At 35.8% G+C, this 12,166-nt stretch overlaps 2 protein-coding genes and 1 non-coding gene across 3 annotated transcripts; 1 reads left to right on the top strand and 2 right to left on the bottom strand.

Annotated features, from left to right (window-relative positions):
* Positions 1 to 262: 262 nt before the first annotated feature.
* LOC103714770 (chlorophyll a-b binding protein 13, chloroplastic) lies at positions 263 to 1,528 on the bottom strand. Its single transcript, XM_008802173.5, has 3 exons — positions 1,272 to 1,528; positions 1,014 to 1,175; positions 263 to 924 (listed from the first exon to the last, which is right to left on the bottom strand). The coding sequence occupies exons 1-3, from the start codon at positions 1,407 to 1,409 to the stop codon at positions 415 to 417; spliced, it is 810 nt and encodes a 269-aa protein (XP_008800395.1). The 5' UTR covers positions 1,410 to 1,528; the 3' UTR covers positions 263 to 414.
* Positions 1,529 to 3,979: 2,451 nt separating this feature from the next.
* Positions 3,980 to 4,051, bottom strand: TRNAD-GUC (transfer RNA aspartic acid (anticodon GUC)). Its single transcript has one exon. It is a non-coding gene; the product is annotated as a tRNA-Asp (tRNA).
* Positions 4,052 to 6,007: 1,956 nt separating this feature from the next.
* Positions 6,008 to 7,747, top strand: LOC103714768 (F-box protein At1g61340-like). Its single transcript, XM_008802171.5, has 4 exons — positions 6,008 to 6,127; positions 6,632 to 6,908; positions 7,003 to 7,077; positions 7,170 to 7,747. The coding sequence occupies exons 2-4, from the start codon at positions 6,690 to 6,692 to the stop codon at positions 7,410 to 7,412; spliced, it is 537 nt and encodes a 178-aa protein (XP_008800393.3). The 5' UTR covers positions 6,008 to 6,127; positions 6,632 to 6,689; the 3' UTR covers positions 7,413 to 7,747.
* Positions 7,748 to 12,166: the final 4,419 nt, after the last annotated feature.

Genomic DNA, 12,166 nt, shown 5'->3' with positions numbered 1-12,166 from the left:
TAATAATGTCATTGACTTAATCATATCCATGTTTTGCTGATAATCTTAATAGAATTATACAGTTTGCTTATGCTCTAATCTCACAAGCTTTCAGAGGCTGCTTCTACCTTCTTTTGGATGAACAGCTAGTCTAAGTGACACACTATAAAAAGTGAATTTTCTTTTACTTTTTATTTTTATGATTATCTCTTATGATGAGGAAAAAAAAGCTTTTTCCATCTTATCATGTCAACAGATGAGAAAGGTGGAGCGCCATCGACAGTTGCATAGAAAGGTGGCTCAAACTATTCAAGGCATCAACAAGCATAAGAACGAGAACTCATCACAAATCATATGAATCATCATACATTGCCATCAACTTTTTGATTCAGATTGATAGAGTCTCCAGCAGTTTCCCAAATTGGAGTTTTTTTTTTAAGATCCAGGCACAAACTTGGTGGCGTAGACCCAAGCATTGTTGGCAACAGGGTTGTCAAGATGGTCCAAGAGGTTCTCGAGCGGGCCCTTCCCGGTGACGATTGCTTGAACGAAGAATCCAAACATGGAGAACATTGCCAGCCTCCCGTTCTTGATCTCCTTGACCTTGAGCTCAGCAAATGTGACAGGGTCGTCGGCGAGGCCGAGTGGGTCGAAGTAGGTGCCGCCCGGGTAGAGGTCATTCCCCTCGCCGACTCCGGGGAGGCCATTGATGCGGTAGCCCTCGACGAGGCCCATGAGGACTACTTGGAACGCCAGCACCGCCAGAATGCTCTGTGCATGGACCAGGTTTGGATTGCCGAGGTAGTCGAGCCCTCCTTCGGTGAAGATCTGAGCTCCAGCTTTGAACCACACCGGCTCCTTGAAGTCCACCTTCACCCATTTCTCGAGCACTTCGGGGGTGATGCAGCCGAGCGCCCCCAGCATCGCCCACCGGCCATGGATCACCTGAAATGGTTAAGCTCTCTGGGTCATTTTTTTTTTCTTTTTGAAACAATAGAATCCGGGTTCAGCTGTCACTGCAGGTGCTGCAATACCTCCAGGGCTCGGTTCCTTGCGAAGGCTTCGGGGTCGGCAGACAGCCCAGCGGTGTCCCATCCATAGTCCCCGGGGAATTCTCCGGTGAGGTATGAGGGTGTTTGAGCTGAGAAGGGTCCCAAGTACTTGAGGCGGTCCGGCCCGTACCAAAGTTCATTCCCCTGGTTTGTGTACATGAAAGGAAACAGGGGCAGAGTTAAGTTTAGACACTGAATTCGGTTTTGCAGTTGGTGACAGAATGAGGGTATGGTGCTCACCATGGTGAACTTTCCACTGCCCATAGAGACGACATCTCTCAGAGGGTTGGCGGCCGAGGCCCGGCTTTGGCCGAGGAATGGAGTTGGGCTGATGATGGTGGTGGTGCGAGCGGAGGCTGCCGTCAGCGTCGCCGCCATCTGTGAACCGGTGGCTCGGAGTACGCAGTTTTGCGGTGGGAATCAGGAGTTGATGATGGGGTGTTTGTAGTTCTCTCAGGTGGAGGGAGGGAGGGAGAATGCAAGGGAAGATGACAAGGGAAGAAGGTATGCAAGAGGGGGACGGAGAGTAGTCGGAATTGTGCGGTGGAGATTTCTGAAGCTGGCTTGGACCAATGAGAGCCCTACAAAGGATTTGGAGAATCTCCAACTCATATCCATTCTATCCGCTTGTTATCTTCTCCTGACTAAATGCGAGAATGTTCCAGGAGTTGCTCGATTCTAGAAACTGGCGGAAGGCTAGCTTGCATCGCCATCCATATCAAGAAAACCAATCCACTGATTATGATCACCCCTAAAATTACTCTCAAGTAGCTCTTGATCCTCGTTCTTTTACAGTGTTGTATACAAGACTTTTCTAGAAAAAAGAAAAAGAAAAAGAATACAACGTACACCTTGAAGTCAATATGGTTGTGTAACACTCGGAGCAACTAATAAAAAACTGAGCCTAATCTACCTAGATGTAAAAGTTGAAGTAGGAGATGGAAAGAAAAAAAAAATAGAGCTTTGTTCAACTAGGAGTACAAGATAGAAAAAAAAATCATGTTTGACTTGGAGTAAGAGACGAACTCATCTATTTCGATTTTTTATGAATGCTAGGAAACCTAACCTCCATCGGTTATATAAAGACCCTCGCACCTCTTTGCGCCTCATCGCCGATAGGTTTTGCTAATTACCACCAATAGATCACCGTTGAATCCTTTCTCCTTCTTCTCTTGACTTTCAACGGTTTTGACTCATGGTGTTCACGGAATATTTCAGTTGAGCACTCACTGGAGTCTTAGATTCTACGAGAGATTTTTGAATGAAATAGTGATTTGAATGAAAAATAGATATATAATTTGGAGTAACATTTTTTGGACTATTATTATATTATTTACCGATCTTATATAATATATGCATATTTTGAATGGATTAAGATATATATATTTTAAACTTTGACACGTATCAGATTTGAAATCTTAGTCTGACTATGTTCTAGATTCTGCTAATTTGGAGTTATGCATTGGCACTTTGATTATTATTGAGCTTATTGATTCTGCTTTTGGCCTCACCATAGGGTATAGATATGGTATTCTGGCCCACTCTATGCGGTATTCTGGCCCACTCCGCAAGGTATAAGTGCAATTTTGTTTCTAAACTAGCCATAGGATATAAGTATGGCAACAGTTAAAGCCTGCTAAGTTGAATGTAATTTGTTCCGAATTGAAATTATGATTATGTATACGAATATTTGAAAGATATTGGTTTTACTGAATTTATGCTTGAAATGGAATTATCTTTATATCGATTCATTATAATTGTATTTATAATTTATGTTATTACATAAATTATGTAGTTAAGGTATTCATTACTTACTAGGTTGTCTAGCTCATTATACGATTTTTTATTTTTTTACAAATTTAGAAAACAAGCCTGAACTTTGTTTTATATTATCTTAAATTAAAGTTTATTAAAATTGATGTATTATCTTAAAATAATGTTAGAATTGCATGGTATTTAAATTTTGAGTTAGTTATTAAAATAAAGTTTGCATATTATCATTTAAAGTTGTTTCGCTACATGTTTATGATATCATGATGAGGTGCCTTACGTGCTTATGGGGAGAGTTCACTATATGACAACAGACTACGAAACTACAATACATAGTGAGCAAGTATTCCTATTATATGTTGGACTAAACCTACAACTATCCAAACCCATGTTCACTCCATGGCTTAATAAAACAGTGGTTATTGGTATGGTATTCTATTGCAAGTTTCAGAAGAACAACTGCTATTTGGGATTTAATTCAGCATTCCGACACACAGTAAAATCCAAGCCAACAGATGCTGAAGGTGATGAGCCTTATAAATATCCTTGATCATAATAGAAGAATTGTGAGAGGAAAGACCAATTAGAAGGGGAGATAGAGATGCAGGCAATTCCAAGGAGATGAAGGTGGGGAATTTATCTAGGTATTGAAATGGAAATAGAGAAACTAATAATGCCAATATTGGCATTCTAGGCAGATTGGATTAAACAAAGCTATAAGTTTTCTACATATTTAAAGAATTCAAGAATCTTTTACTTGGGAAATAAATAAAATTTTGGTTCGGCACATTTTCAGCATATCTATCCAAAACATTTAAAAATATAAATACAAACTATTTTCCATGGTAAGATGCATGCACATTTTTTGAATTAGCCCTTGTAACTCAAAAAAAATCTAAATATATTAGTGAGATTCAAGGCAAGTCGGATTAAACAAAATTACAAGCTCCGACATACTTAAAGAATTTCAAGATCTTTTCATCAAAAAATAAATAAATTTGGTTAGGCACATCTCATCAAAAACACTTAAGAATGCAAATAAAAAACCAGTAGATAAAAGCATATAAAATGTTGTTTGAGGTAAGATCCATATACTTTTTTCAAATCAGGCCTAAAATCTAAAATCTTAAAACTAGTGTAAAAAATGGACTATAAACTAATATAATATTAGAAAATATCGCCGTTGCCGGGGATCGAACCCGGGTCACCCGCGTGACAGGCGGGAATACTCACCACTATACTACAACGACTACGGTACAACTCTTGCTACAGAATTGCTATATCTGTTAATCTATATTATAGTTCAAGCAATTTAGAATTTAATTGTGGGTTCCAACCCAACTAAAATCCAAGCCAGCTGATACTGGAAGCTTATAGTGCCATATATATATATATATATATATATATATTAACTTTGAACATAATAAAAGACTGGCGAGAGGAGCCCCATTAAAGCCTTATCTGACCAAGTAGGAAAGCAAAGAAGTACTAATCTATACCAAATCAGCAAAGAAAAAATGGTGCAACCAAGGCAAGTTCCAAGCTCTTGAGGGAGTCAAACAGTCTGCAATCTTAAGATCATCCAACAATTCCAAGGGGCTGAACGTAGAGTATTCATCTAGGTATTGAAATGGAAATAGTGAAGCTAATAATGCCAATAGAATAATGACACATTCTGTTTCAGATTCTAGGCTGGTTGGATTAAACAAAACTATAAATTTTCGACATATTTAAAGAATTTAAGAACTCAAAAATAAATAAATATTTGGTTTGGCACATCTTCGGTATATTTGTCAAGAATATTTAAAAATATAAATACAAAACCAGTAGATGAAAACATATGAAATATTTTTTGAGGTAAGTTGCTTCTACGGTAAATAGATAGATTCAGATTTTGATTGAATTCGTTCTTATAAAAAAATAAATAAAAACTATAAAAGACCGTAAAGGTCAACATACGAACTTTCTCATTTACTTTTTATATGTTAAAAATTAGAAACGAGTGTAGTGATGGATCCCATCATAGAAATGAACTTTCTAATTTAGTTTGTAAACTTAAAAATTGATACTAAACACTATACTACAACAACCATAAGTTGTATTGGCTCGTATATAATGGGTGGTACGCTTCCAACAATCCAAGACCAAGTGCACTCCTACGCTGTTCCTCGGCAGCTACCATAAAATTCAACATTCCACGTCAACAAAAAATAAGCCAAAGTAATGCCGAAGATGGTGACATATGACAAATATTAGACTCGTTTAATTGAAAATTTGAAATTAAAAAAATGAGAAAGAAGCTTTTTTTTTTTTATGGAAATAGAATTTCCATATTTTATGGCAAGAAAATTATGTATGATATAGAATAGTTCAATTCTTACGGCTAGAAATTGAGATAACAAAAGTGCCCCTAAATTTTTAGAGAGAATAGAATAATTTTTTTTTCTTTATTAAGAATATAATAAATTTTTATACAAATTTTCTACAAAAGTTGATATTTAACCGAATATGAGTTATTTTGGAATATATTATTTTTTTTGGTCAACTAAATATAAAAATTATATTTTAGGTATTATATACTTGAGCATTAATTTTTTTAGAAAAAATATTTTACATAGATTTTTTTTTTCTTTTTTGGAAATCAAACGAGTCCTGTAGAAAAATCGTGAGAGGAGCCCGAGGGACCGCCCAAATCTAAAACGACGAAAAGCCGAGCCAAGCACGGCTCGAGCCGAGCCGGTGGACGAAACTCGGATCAGCGCTGATGAGGACCGCGTGAGTTGCGTGCCTTTTAAGCAACCGACATCGCCGACCGTGTGGACGGACCAAGGTCGGACCTATCGCCACGTCAGCATGATAAAATTCACCTCCCTTCCTCCCATCACCAGCCGCCACGTACCCTTCCCATCCTGTAACGGCTAGTTCACCGACCCCCCGGGAAGGAGCCACGTCTCCCATCGTACACGTGTGCCCTCCGATTTTGACCGGGAGGTGGCCAACTCAGAACGCGGTGTTAGGAGGAGCAGCGGGCGGGAAACCATTATTTCCGCCTTTTTAAAAAACCATGGCGGCTTTTCCAGGACATTCCCAGAAATATCTCAATTATTTACTATTTTCTTTTTATAATATCGAAACGTTAGTTTTAATTTTTAAAACCTTTTTGCCTCAACTATATATATAACGAGACGTGGTCGTCTGAGTTACTTGAAGAAGAAGATTGAGGTAGTTCCAGCTAACTCCTTTTCAGAGAATCAGAGCCGTAGATTCCCAGGAATTTAGGCATCTAAACCAGATCATTTGATTTCCTCATCAGGATCTAGTATCAGGTATACCCATTGATTTCTCGCTTTTTTGTACAAAATTGTTTTATTTGGATTCTACTGGAGGAGTGTTCAGTTTTAATAATATCTCATGGATCTTTCATCAAATTTTTATGTTTGATTTTTTTTTTTAAAAAAAAACTTGTTCTGCTTGGATGGTTCATCTAAACTAAATAGAAAAAAAGGTTACTGGTTTTCTTGTATTTGCTCTGTTGGTTTGGGAGGTTTCATGGATCGATGGAAGATATTGAGCACTTGGAGTCCACTGTGATGCTTTGAAAATGAATTTTGATTGGTTATGGTTTCTTGAATCATTTGGTTGTAACTTTTTATGAACAGCAAAAAAAAAAAAACAATCAAATGATTCAAGAAACCATTTGATTGTATCTTTTTATGAAGTCAAGGTTTGGGCATTTTGGGGCTTTTTATCTCTTCTTTTTATTAATTGGAGGAAGTTTCAATTTTGTTGGTGCTTATAGCTAATTTCATGTTTCTATTTTTGGTTGGCAGAGTGAATTCAAATCAGACATTAAATTTGGGTGCTTTTCAAGTTTGCGAAAAAAAATATATGATAAGAATGGCAGTAGGACAGATTCAGCATGAAGAATCTGTAACAACTGGTTTAAAGTTTGTCCCTGGCTCACGCATTTTAGGGAGAAAAAGGGTTGTGATTTCAAGTAGTTTGGATTCATCTTCTCCATTAAGCGGGCCGTTGCAAAAGAGGCGTGGTGCAAGATCGTGTATGGAGAGATCGAATCGCCTCGAGTCACTGCCCCAAGATGTTTTGGTAAATTACCCAAACTCCAAATTCATGAAAAGATCCCTGAACGTATGACTGTGACCTTCAAATATCTAACAATATGCATGTTCTTTATTTGTAGGTCAGGATACTGTGTAAGGTGAATCATAGTGACTTGAAACAGCTTCTTTTGGTGTCCAAGATTGTCCATGGAGCAGTAAGTTTCATTGTTTGACAGGCCTTTTGATAGAAAATAATCTTCTATTTATTGAAGGTTCTAAACTGATGATATCTTCTTTTCTTGCTCAGACTCTGATTGCTAAGGAGATGCATTTTGCTTTTAGCACTCCATCTTCAAAGCCTATCTTCAGGAGAGAAGGAAATATTGGAGATTTTGCTTCAGAAGTTAGTGAAGAGGCACCAAATGCACCGAAGGGACGGAGGGTTGCAAAATCACGGCTAGATCGAAAAACACTATCAAGTATTGCTGTTGCCCTCTTCGCATCACCAGAGGACCGGTGGCCAAAGAACAGATTGGCTGCAGAGATGTAGATATGAAGTTTACTAGTTTTTGTTCACGTAAGCATTTTGTAGACTTGCACTAGGTTGGCTTTTGTGCATTCTGCAGGCTTTAGTTTCCACAGCTCTGTTCTGGTTGTTTTGTGCCTTGTTCTTCTAAGGTGAAGTCATTGTGGAAGCCTTTCTTCAATGCATTTATTGAAGAGAAATGGCCTTCTATGATGTATGTAACTAGATATCAAGTGTGTCGGAAGAGTGTTTCTCTCTTCTCTGTAGATAAATATGTTGTACACTAGGATTGAATTGTATTTGAAGGGTTATCCTTCTTTTTACATAAGAAGAAATAAAACCACAATTAATTTCAATAATTGTTTTTCAGATGTATTTGCTTTCAATTATCTCATGGATTAATGTGTTCCTAGGGCATTTACTATCTTGTTTCTGTTTGTACAGTTATTAAAACGCCAGTGAAAGAATTTATGAAGCTAGTTTTTGATATCATAGCTAGTGGTTATGCTGTAGGTATTTGCTTTGTAATTGGAGGGAATGCAAGTTTTGCATGTTAGATGGCTTTTATTTATTAAGAGGAAAATGGCAGGCACCAGCAGGACATTAAGCTTCAATGCTGCAGATATCAATCATATGGGGATAGTTGAAATATTATGCTTATGAGAAATCAGAAGTCCATGTTCTTGAGATCAGCTTTTAATGGTGGATTTACTTGTGCTACTGAAAAATTAATCATTTAATGGGGTCGATCTTTTATAAACTAGATATGGAAGGTAGCTTTGCCCCTGGAGGTATGCAGAACAGATAGAGGTCTGTAATGCTCTTCGAGTTTTGAGGGAAATTATGCCTATCATTTTACTCCATTCAAATTTCCCATCAGTAATGTGAAGGAGAACTAGGCCATTTCACTTGATAAAAACTATCTGCTGTATGTATGAGAGATGCTGTAACGAAGCGTGCGTATGTGTCTGTTTGATAATTTTCTGCAAACCCATGCAGGTGTATATAGAGAGCAATTTTGTAATCATTTGTATCGCGCATGATTTATCCAAATGTCTCGAATAGGAGAAGTCATACACACGTGTGCACATGTGCACAGAGAGAGAGAGAGAGAGAGAGAGAGAGAAATTCTCTCAAAAATATATAAATCTAGAGATGCAAATTGGCCAAGCCAAATTTGAGGTGATTGAAAATTAATTAAGCCTGATGTCCCAATCTAAGCAATCCAAAGTCTAATATATGGCCTAGCCCATCCACATCCCTACTGAAACCCATCTATTCACACCAAAACTTATTTGGATCGGCCAATTAAGGCCCTATTTGAGAGAGCTTTTGGAGGGCCAAAAAACACTTTCTGACCCTCCAAAAGTACTTTTAGATAAAAAATGGTGTTTGGTAAAATTTTCGGAAAACTGTTTCAGCTTTTGCGGGAAGCTGAAAACAGCTTTTGGGGAGAAGCTCCAATTTGGAGCTTTACGAAAATGCTGTTTTCAGCTTTGTTGGAAAGCTATTTTTTGGACCAAAATACCCCCATTTAAATCTCACTTTTTCCTCCAAAACCCTCATCCCACCTCTTCCTCTCTCACCCATCCTCTCCCTCTCCCTCTCTATCTTCTTCTTCCTCTCAACGCCGCCGCCTCTATTCCTTCTTCCTCTTCTTTTTTTTCTTTTTTTTTGTTTTGGGAGCTCGTGGCTACCCACGGTGGCAGCCACCATGCCGGCCACCACCCATGGTCGGCGACCCTTCTATATTTCAATAAAATAAAATAATAAATAAATAAATAAATAAATAAAATAAATAAAAAGAAAAAATAATGAGTGAGCGGCAAATAATCTGATCTAAATAAATACATAAATAAAAATATTAGTAATTATTTAACCAATTTTATCACCTAGCTAGAAAATTTGTTAGAGAGATAAATGATCATTAAAAGGATGAAAAATTAATTTACACTAATAATTATAATATTTTATATATTTATTATTGTATTATACTATAAATATAATATTATATTACATTATATCATAATGCATTGATATGTTATGTTAAATAATTTAATATTATATTAAATTATTATTCTATATTACATAATGTTATAGTACTATATTATAAAATACATTACATTAATATTATATTATATCATATATTTATGTATTAATACGTATTATATTTTATTATGCTCTGTTGTATAATACTGCTAATGTCGGTCATTTTGTCACACAAAAGTACTTTCTCAGTTTGTTTACCAAATACATGTTAAAGTGCTACAGCACTTTAGAAATGTAGTTACCAAACAGCAAACAACTTTTTATAAACGCTCTGCTTCAGACAGCTCTATTTCCAAAAGCTCTACTACTAATAGCTCCCCCAAATAGGGCTTAAGTGATTAGGTCGACCAAATAAGTGATCGATTGAGGGAGCAAGTTTTGGGTTAAAATTGTCGACCCAGTAATTTGCATGCTTGAAAAAAATAAATAAATATAGGTGGCTACTTATCACTTATCCAAGTGGAGAGTTGGAAGTAGTTTTTGCTAAAGCTAACCACCAATGGATAGTTTTTCATGGAGAAAATTATCTAAAGAAAGTTATGTCCGGAAAATAACTACTATGGTCCCTCAATTATTAGTTTGCATACCTTCTAATCTTAACTCAGGCATTATTACTCAAATTTGCTTGAAAAAGGGAATTGACAAAACATGTGGGGGTTGAGCAAATAAATTGGCTTAAATAGCCAAATGAAATTTTGTGATTTGAATGAACAATTACATGTCAATGGTATTTCATGGTTGATTTTTTAGTGAAAATTAGTTGATTCACGTAAATCATGTTCATGGCCAAGAGTTTTCAGCAAGGAAAAAGAGTTGATTTCCGTAATTGTTAGATTCTCTATCTAATATGAAGAAGGTTACAAGTAAAAAGTTTGGCGTCTTGCCACCTTGGAGAGTGGCCAATCTTCTAGAGTGCATGCCTACATTTCCTCCTCCGATCAACGGCTGTGGGAATGGATCTCATGACCAATGTTTGTACTACAAGTGGGTGCAAGTAGATCTAATATGAGGCTGTTGATTGGACTGAAGGTTTCAACCTACTAACACAATCCAACCAATTGCTTGCCCTCGATCTCAGGATGAGAGCTTCATTTCTTAACTGAAAATTTGGTCTCTACGGTTTAAGGGACATAAATCTCATGACAGGAACTTTGAGCTCTTCACAAGAATTTCAATCTTTCGAGGATATTAGAGATGTCTACTTTCATCCATTCACTACTAATTTTGAAAATTTAAAATCGAGCAATAGCATGATCGATAAATATGAACAATAAGAATAATCATGTAAATAGGCATGATAGGTCCACTCAAAATTATGATCATGACCATGGGTGATAAGCATCGTCGACCTATTTAAAGCTACGAGCAATATTGAGTGATAAGTATGATCTGTTAGTTTAAAAATATGGCTATTATCATGATTGATAAACATGTTGATTACTTTAAATTATGACCATTATAATGGTTGATAATATGGTCATCATCACAATCGATAAATAAAATATACCTATTCAAACTTATAGTCCGTGTCTTGGTCGACCAAGCATTCCTGTTAATTGGTCAACAACATGTTATGCCTATCTACAAGAGACAAATATTTACTAAAATTATTCTGGGTCAACCAATCAAGCAATGGATCAACCATCTAGGTAATTAGTCAATTGAATGACCAGGTTTGGGTTAAAATATTGACCACATCATGTATATACTTGGAAAAGAATTTAGTTGGCCGCTTTTCATTTGTCTAAGAGGCCAATTAGAAGTAGTTTTACTGAAGTTAACCACCAGAAGTTTTTCATGGAGAAAATTACTTTAAGTGAGTTATGTCTCCTTCTTCCATAAGAGCATGTAGTTGACTTCAATTGCTCTCTCTTCAACACACTTGACACTACAATGCTATTATTATAGGATGTCGGTCATCTTCTATCTTAGATTACATATTTGTGGAGCACTTGATCTGACAACCCCCTTCAAGGATTTTAGGAACCGAAATCTTTCTTGGTGGTAGAGGTTTTTTTGAGTATCAGCGGACATGGCTCTGCTTCTTCCTATAAAGTGAAGATTCAAATGATTCACATATAAAATTCAAACTATCTACAGGTTCAAACTACTCGTATATAGAGGTTGAGAGACCCATAGGGAAAGTTTGGTATGAGATGATAATTTCAAGATCAAAGATGATGTGGGTGGAGGTGATATGATCAACGTGTTTGATTGCACCATAGTGATTCTGTGTGGTAGCGGTCTCAAATCACAATCACTTCTCAAATTATGCCCAACCTAGTGATAGAAAATCCGTCCTTGAGGTTGGTATCTAAGATCACCCCAGGACAGTGATCTTAAGCTGAAATTTGAAGACAAAAATACCTTTCAATCTAGCATAAAAATTGATATATCAATATATCTAATATATTATATTATTATTATATATTATATTATATTGATATTAGACATATTGTATTTATGATATATTATATTACAATATATTACTAATCATTTTTTATTTAATTATAATTTTAAATTATAATAGAAATATTTCATTATACTTTATATTTATATTATGAAATTATTTAATATATTACTTCTATTTTTCTATTTTTTTAATCAAAATAAATATTAGTATTAAATAATAATCTATAATAAGTATGAATAAAATATTAATTATATAATAAAAAATAATAGACTTTTATAGGATTAATACTTTCTAGGATTAACAAAAATATATTTTT

The sequence above is a fragment of the Phoenix dactylifera genome, chromosome 9, assembly GCF_051530095.1.
Source record: "Phoenix dactylifera cultivar Ajwa chromosome 9, Ajwa_hap1_PhDact_Kaust_v1.1, whole genome shotgun sequence".
Classification (NCBI taxonomy): domain Eukaryota; kingdom Viridiplantae; phylum Streptophyta; class Magnoliopsida; order Arecales; family Arecaceae; genus Phoenix; species Phoenix dactylifera.
Note: the sequence above shows the minus strand (reverse complement) of the source record. Positions and strands in the feature narration are given on the sequence as shown.

Excerpts from the sequence above, each read along its gene's own strand:
- LOC103714770 (XM_008802173.5), bottom strand. The coding sequence starts at position 1,409 with ATGGCGGCGACGCTGACGGCAGCCTCCGCTCGCACCACCACCATCATC. Across the intron at positions 1,176-1,271 it reads GCAGTGGAAAGTTCACCATG|GGGAATGAACTTTGGTACGG; the intron begins GTGAGCACCATA and ends TACACAAACCAG. Across the intron at positions 925-1,013 it reads CAAGGAACCGAGCCCTGGAG|GTGATCCATGGCCGGTGGGC; the intron begins GTATTGCAGCAC and ends TAACCATTTCAG.
- LOC103714768 (XM_008802171.5), top strand. The coding sequence starts at position 6,690 with ATGATAAGAATGGCAGTAGGACAGATTCAGCATGAAGAATCTGTAACA. Across the intron at positions 6,909-7,002 it reads CACTGCCCCAAGATGTTTTG|GTCAGGATACTGTGTAAGGT; the intron begins GTAAATTACCCA and ends CTTTATTTGTAG. Across the intron at positions 7,078-7,169 it reads CCAAGATTGTCCATGGAGCA|ACTCTGATTGCTAAGGAGAT; the intron begins GTAAGTTTCATT and ends TTTCTTGCTCAG.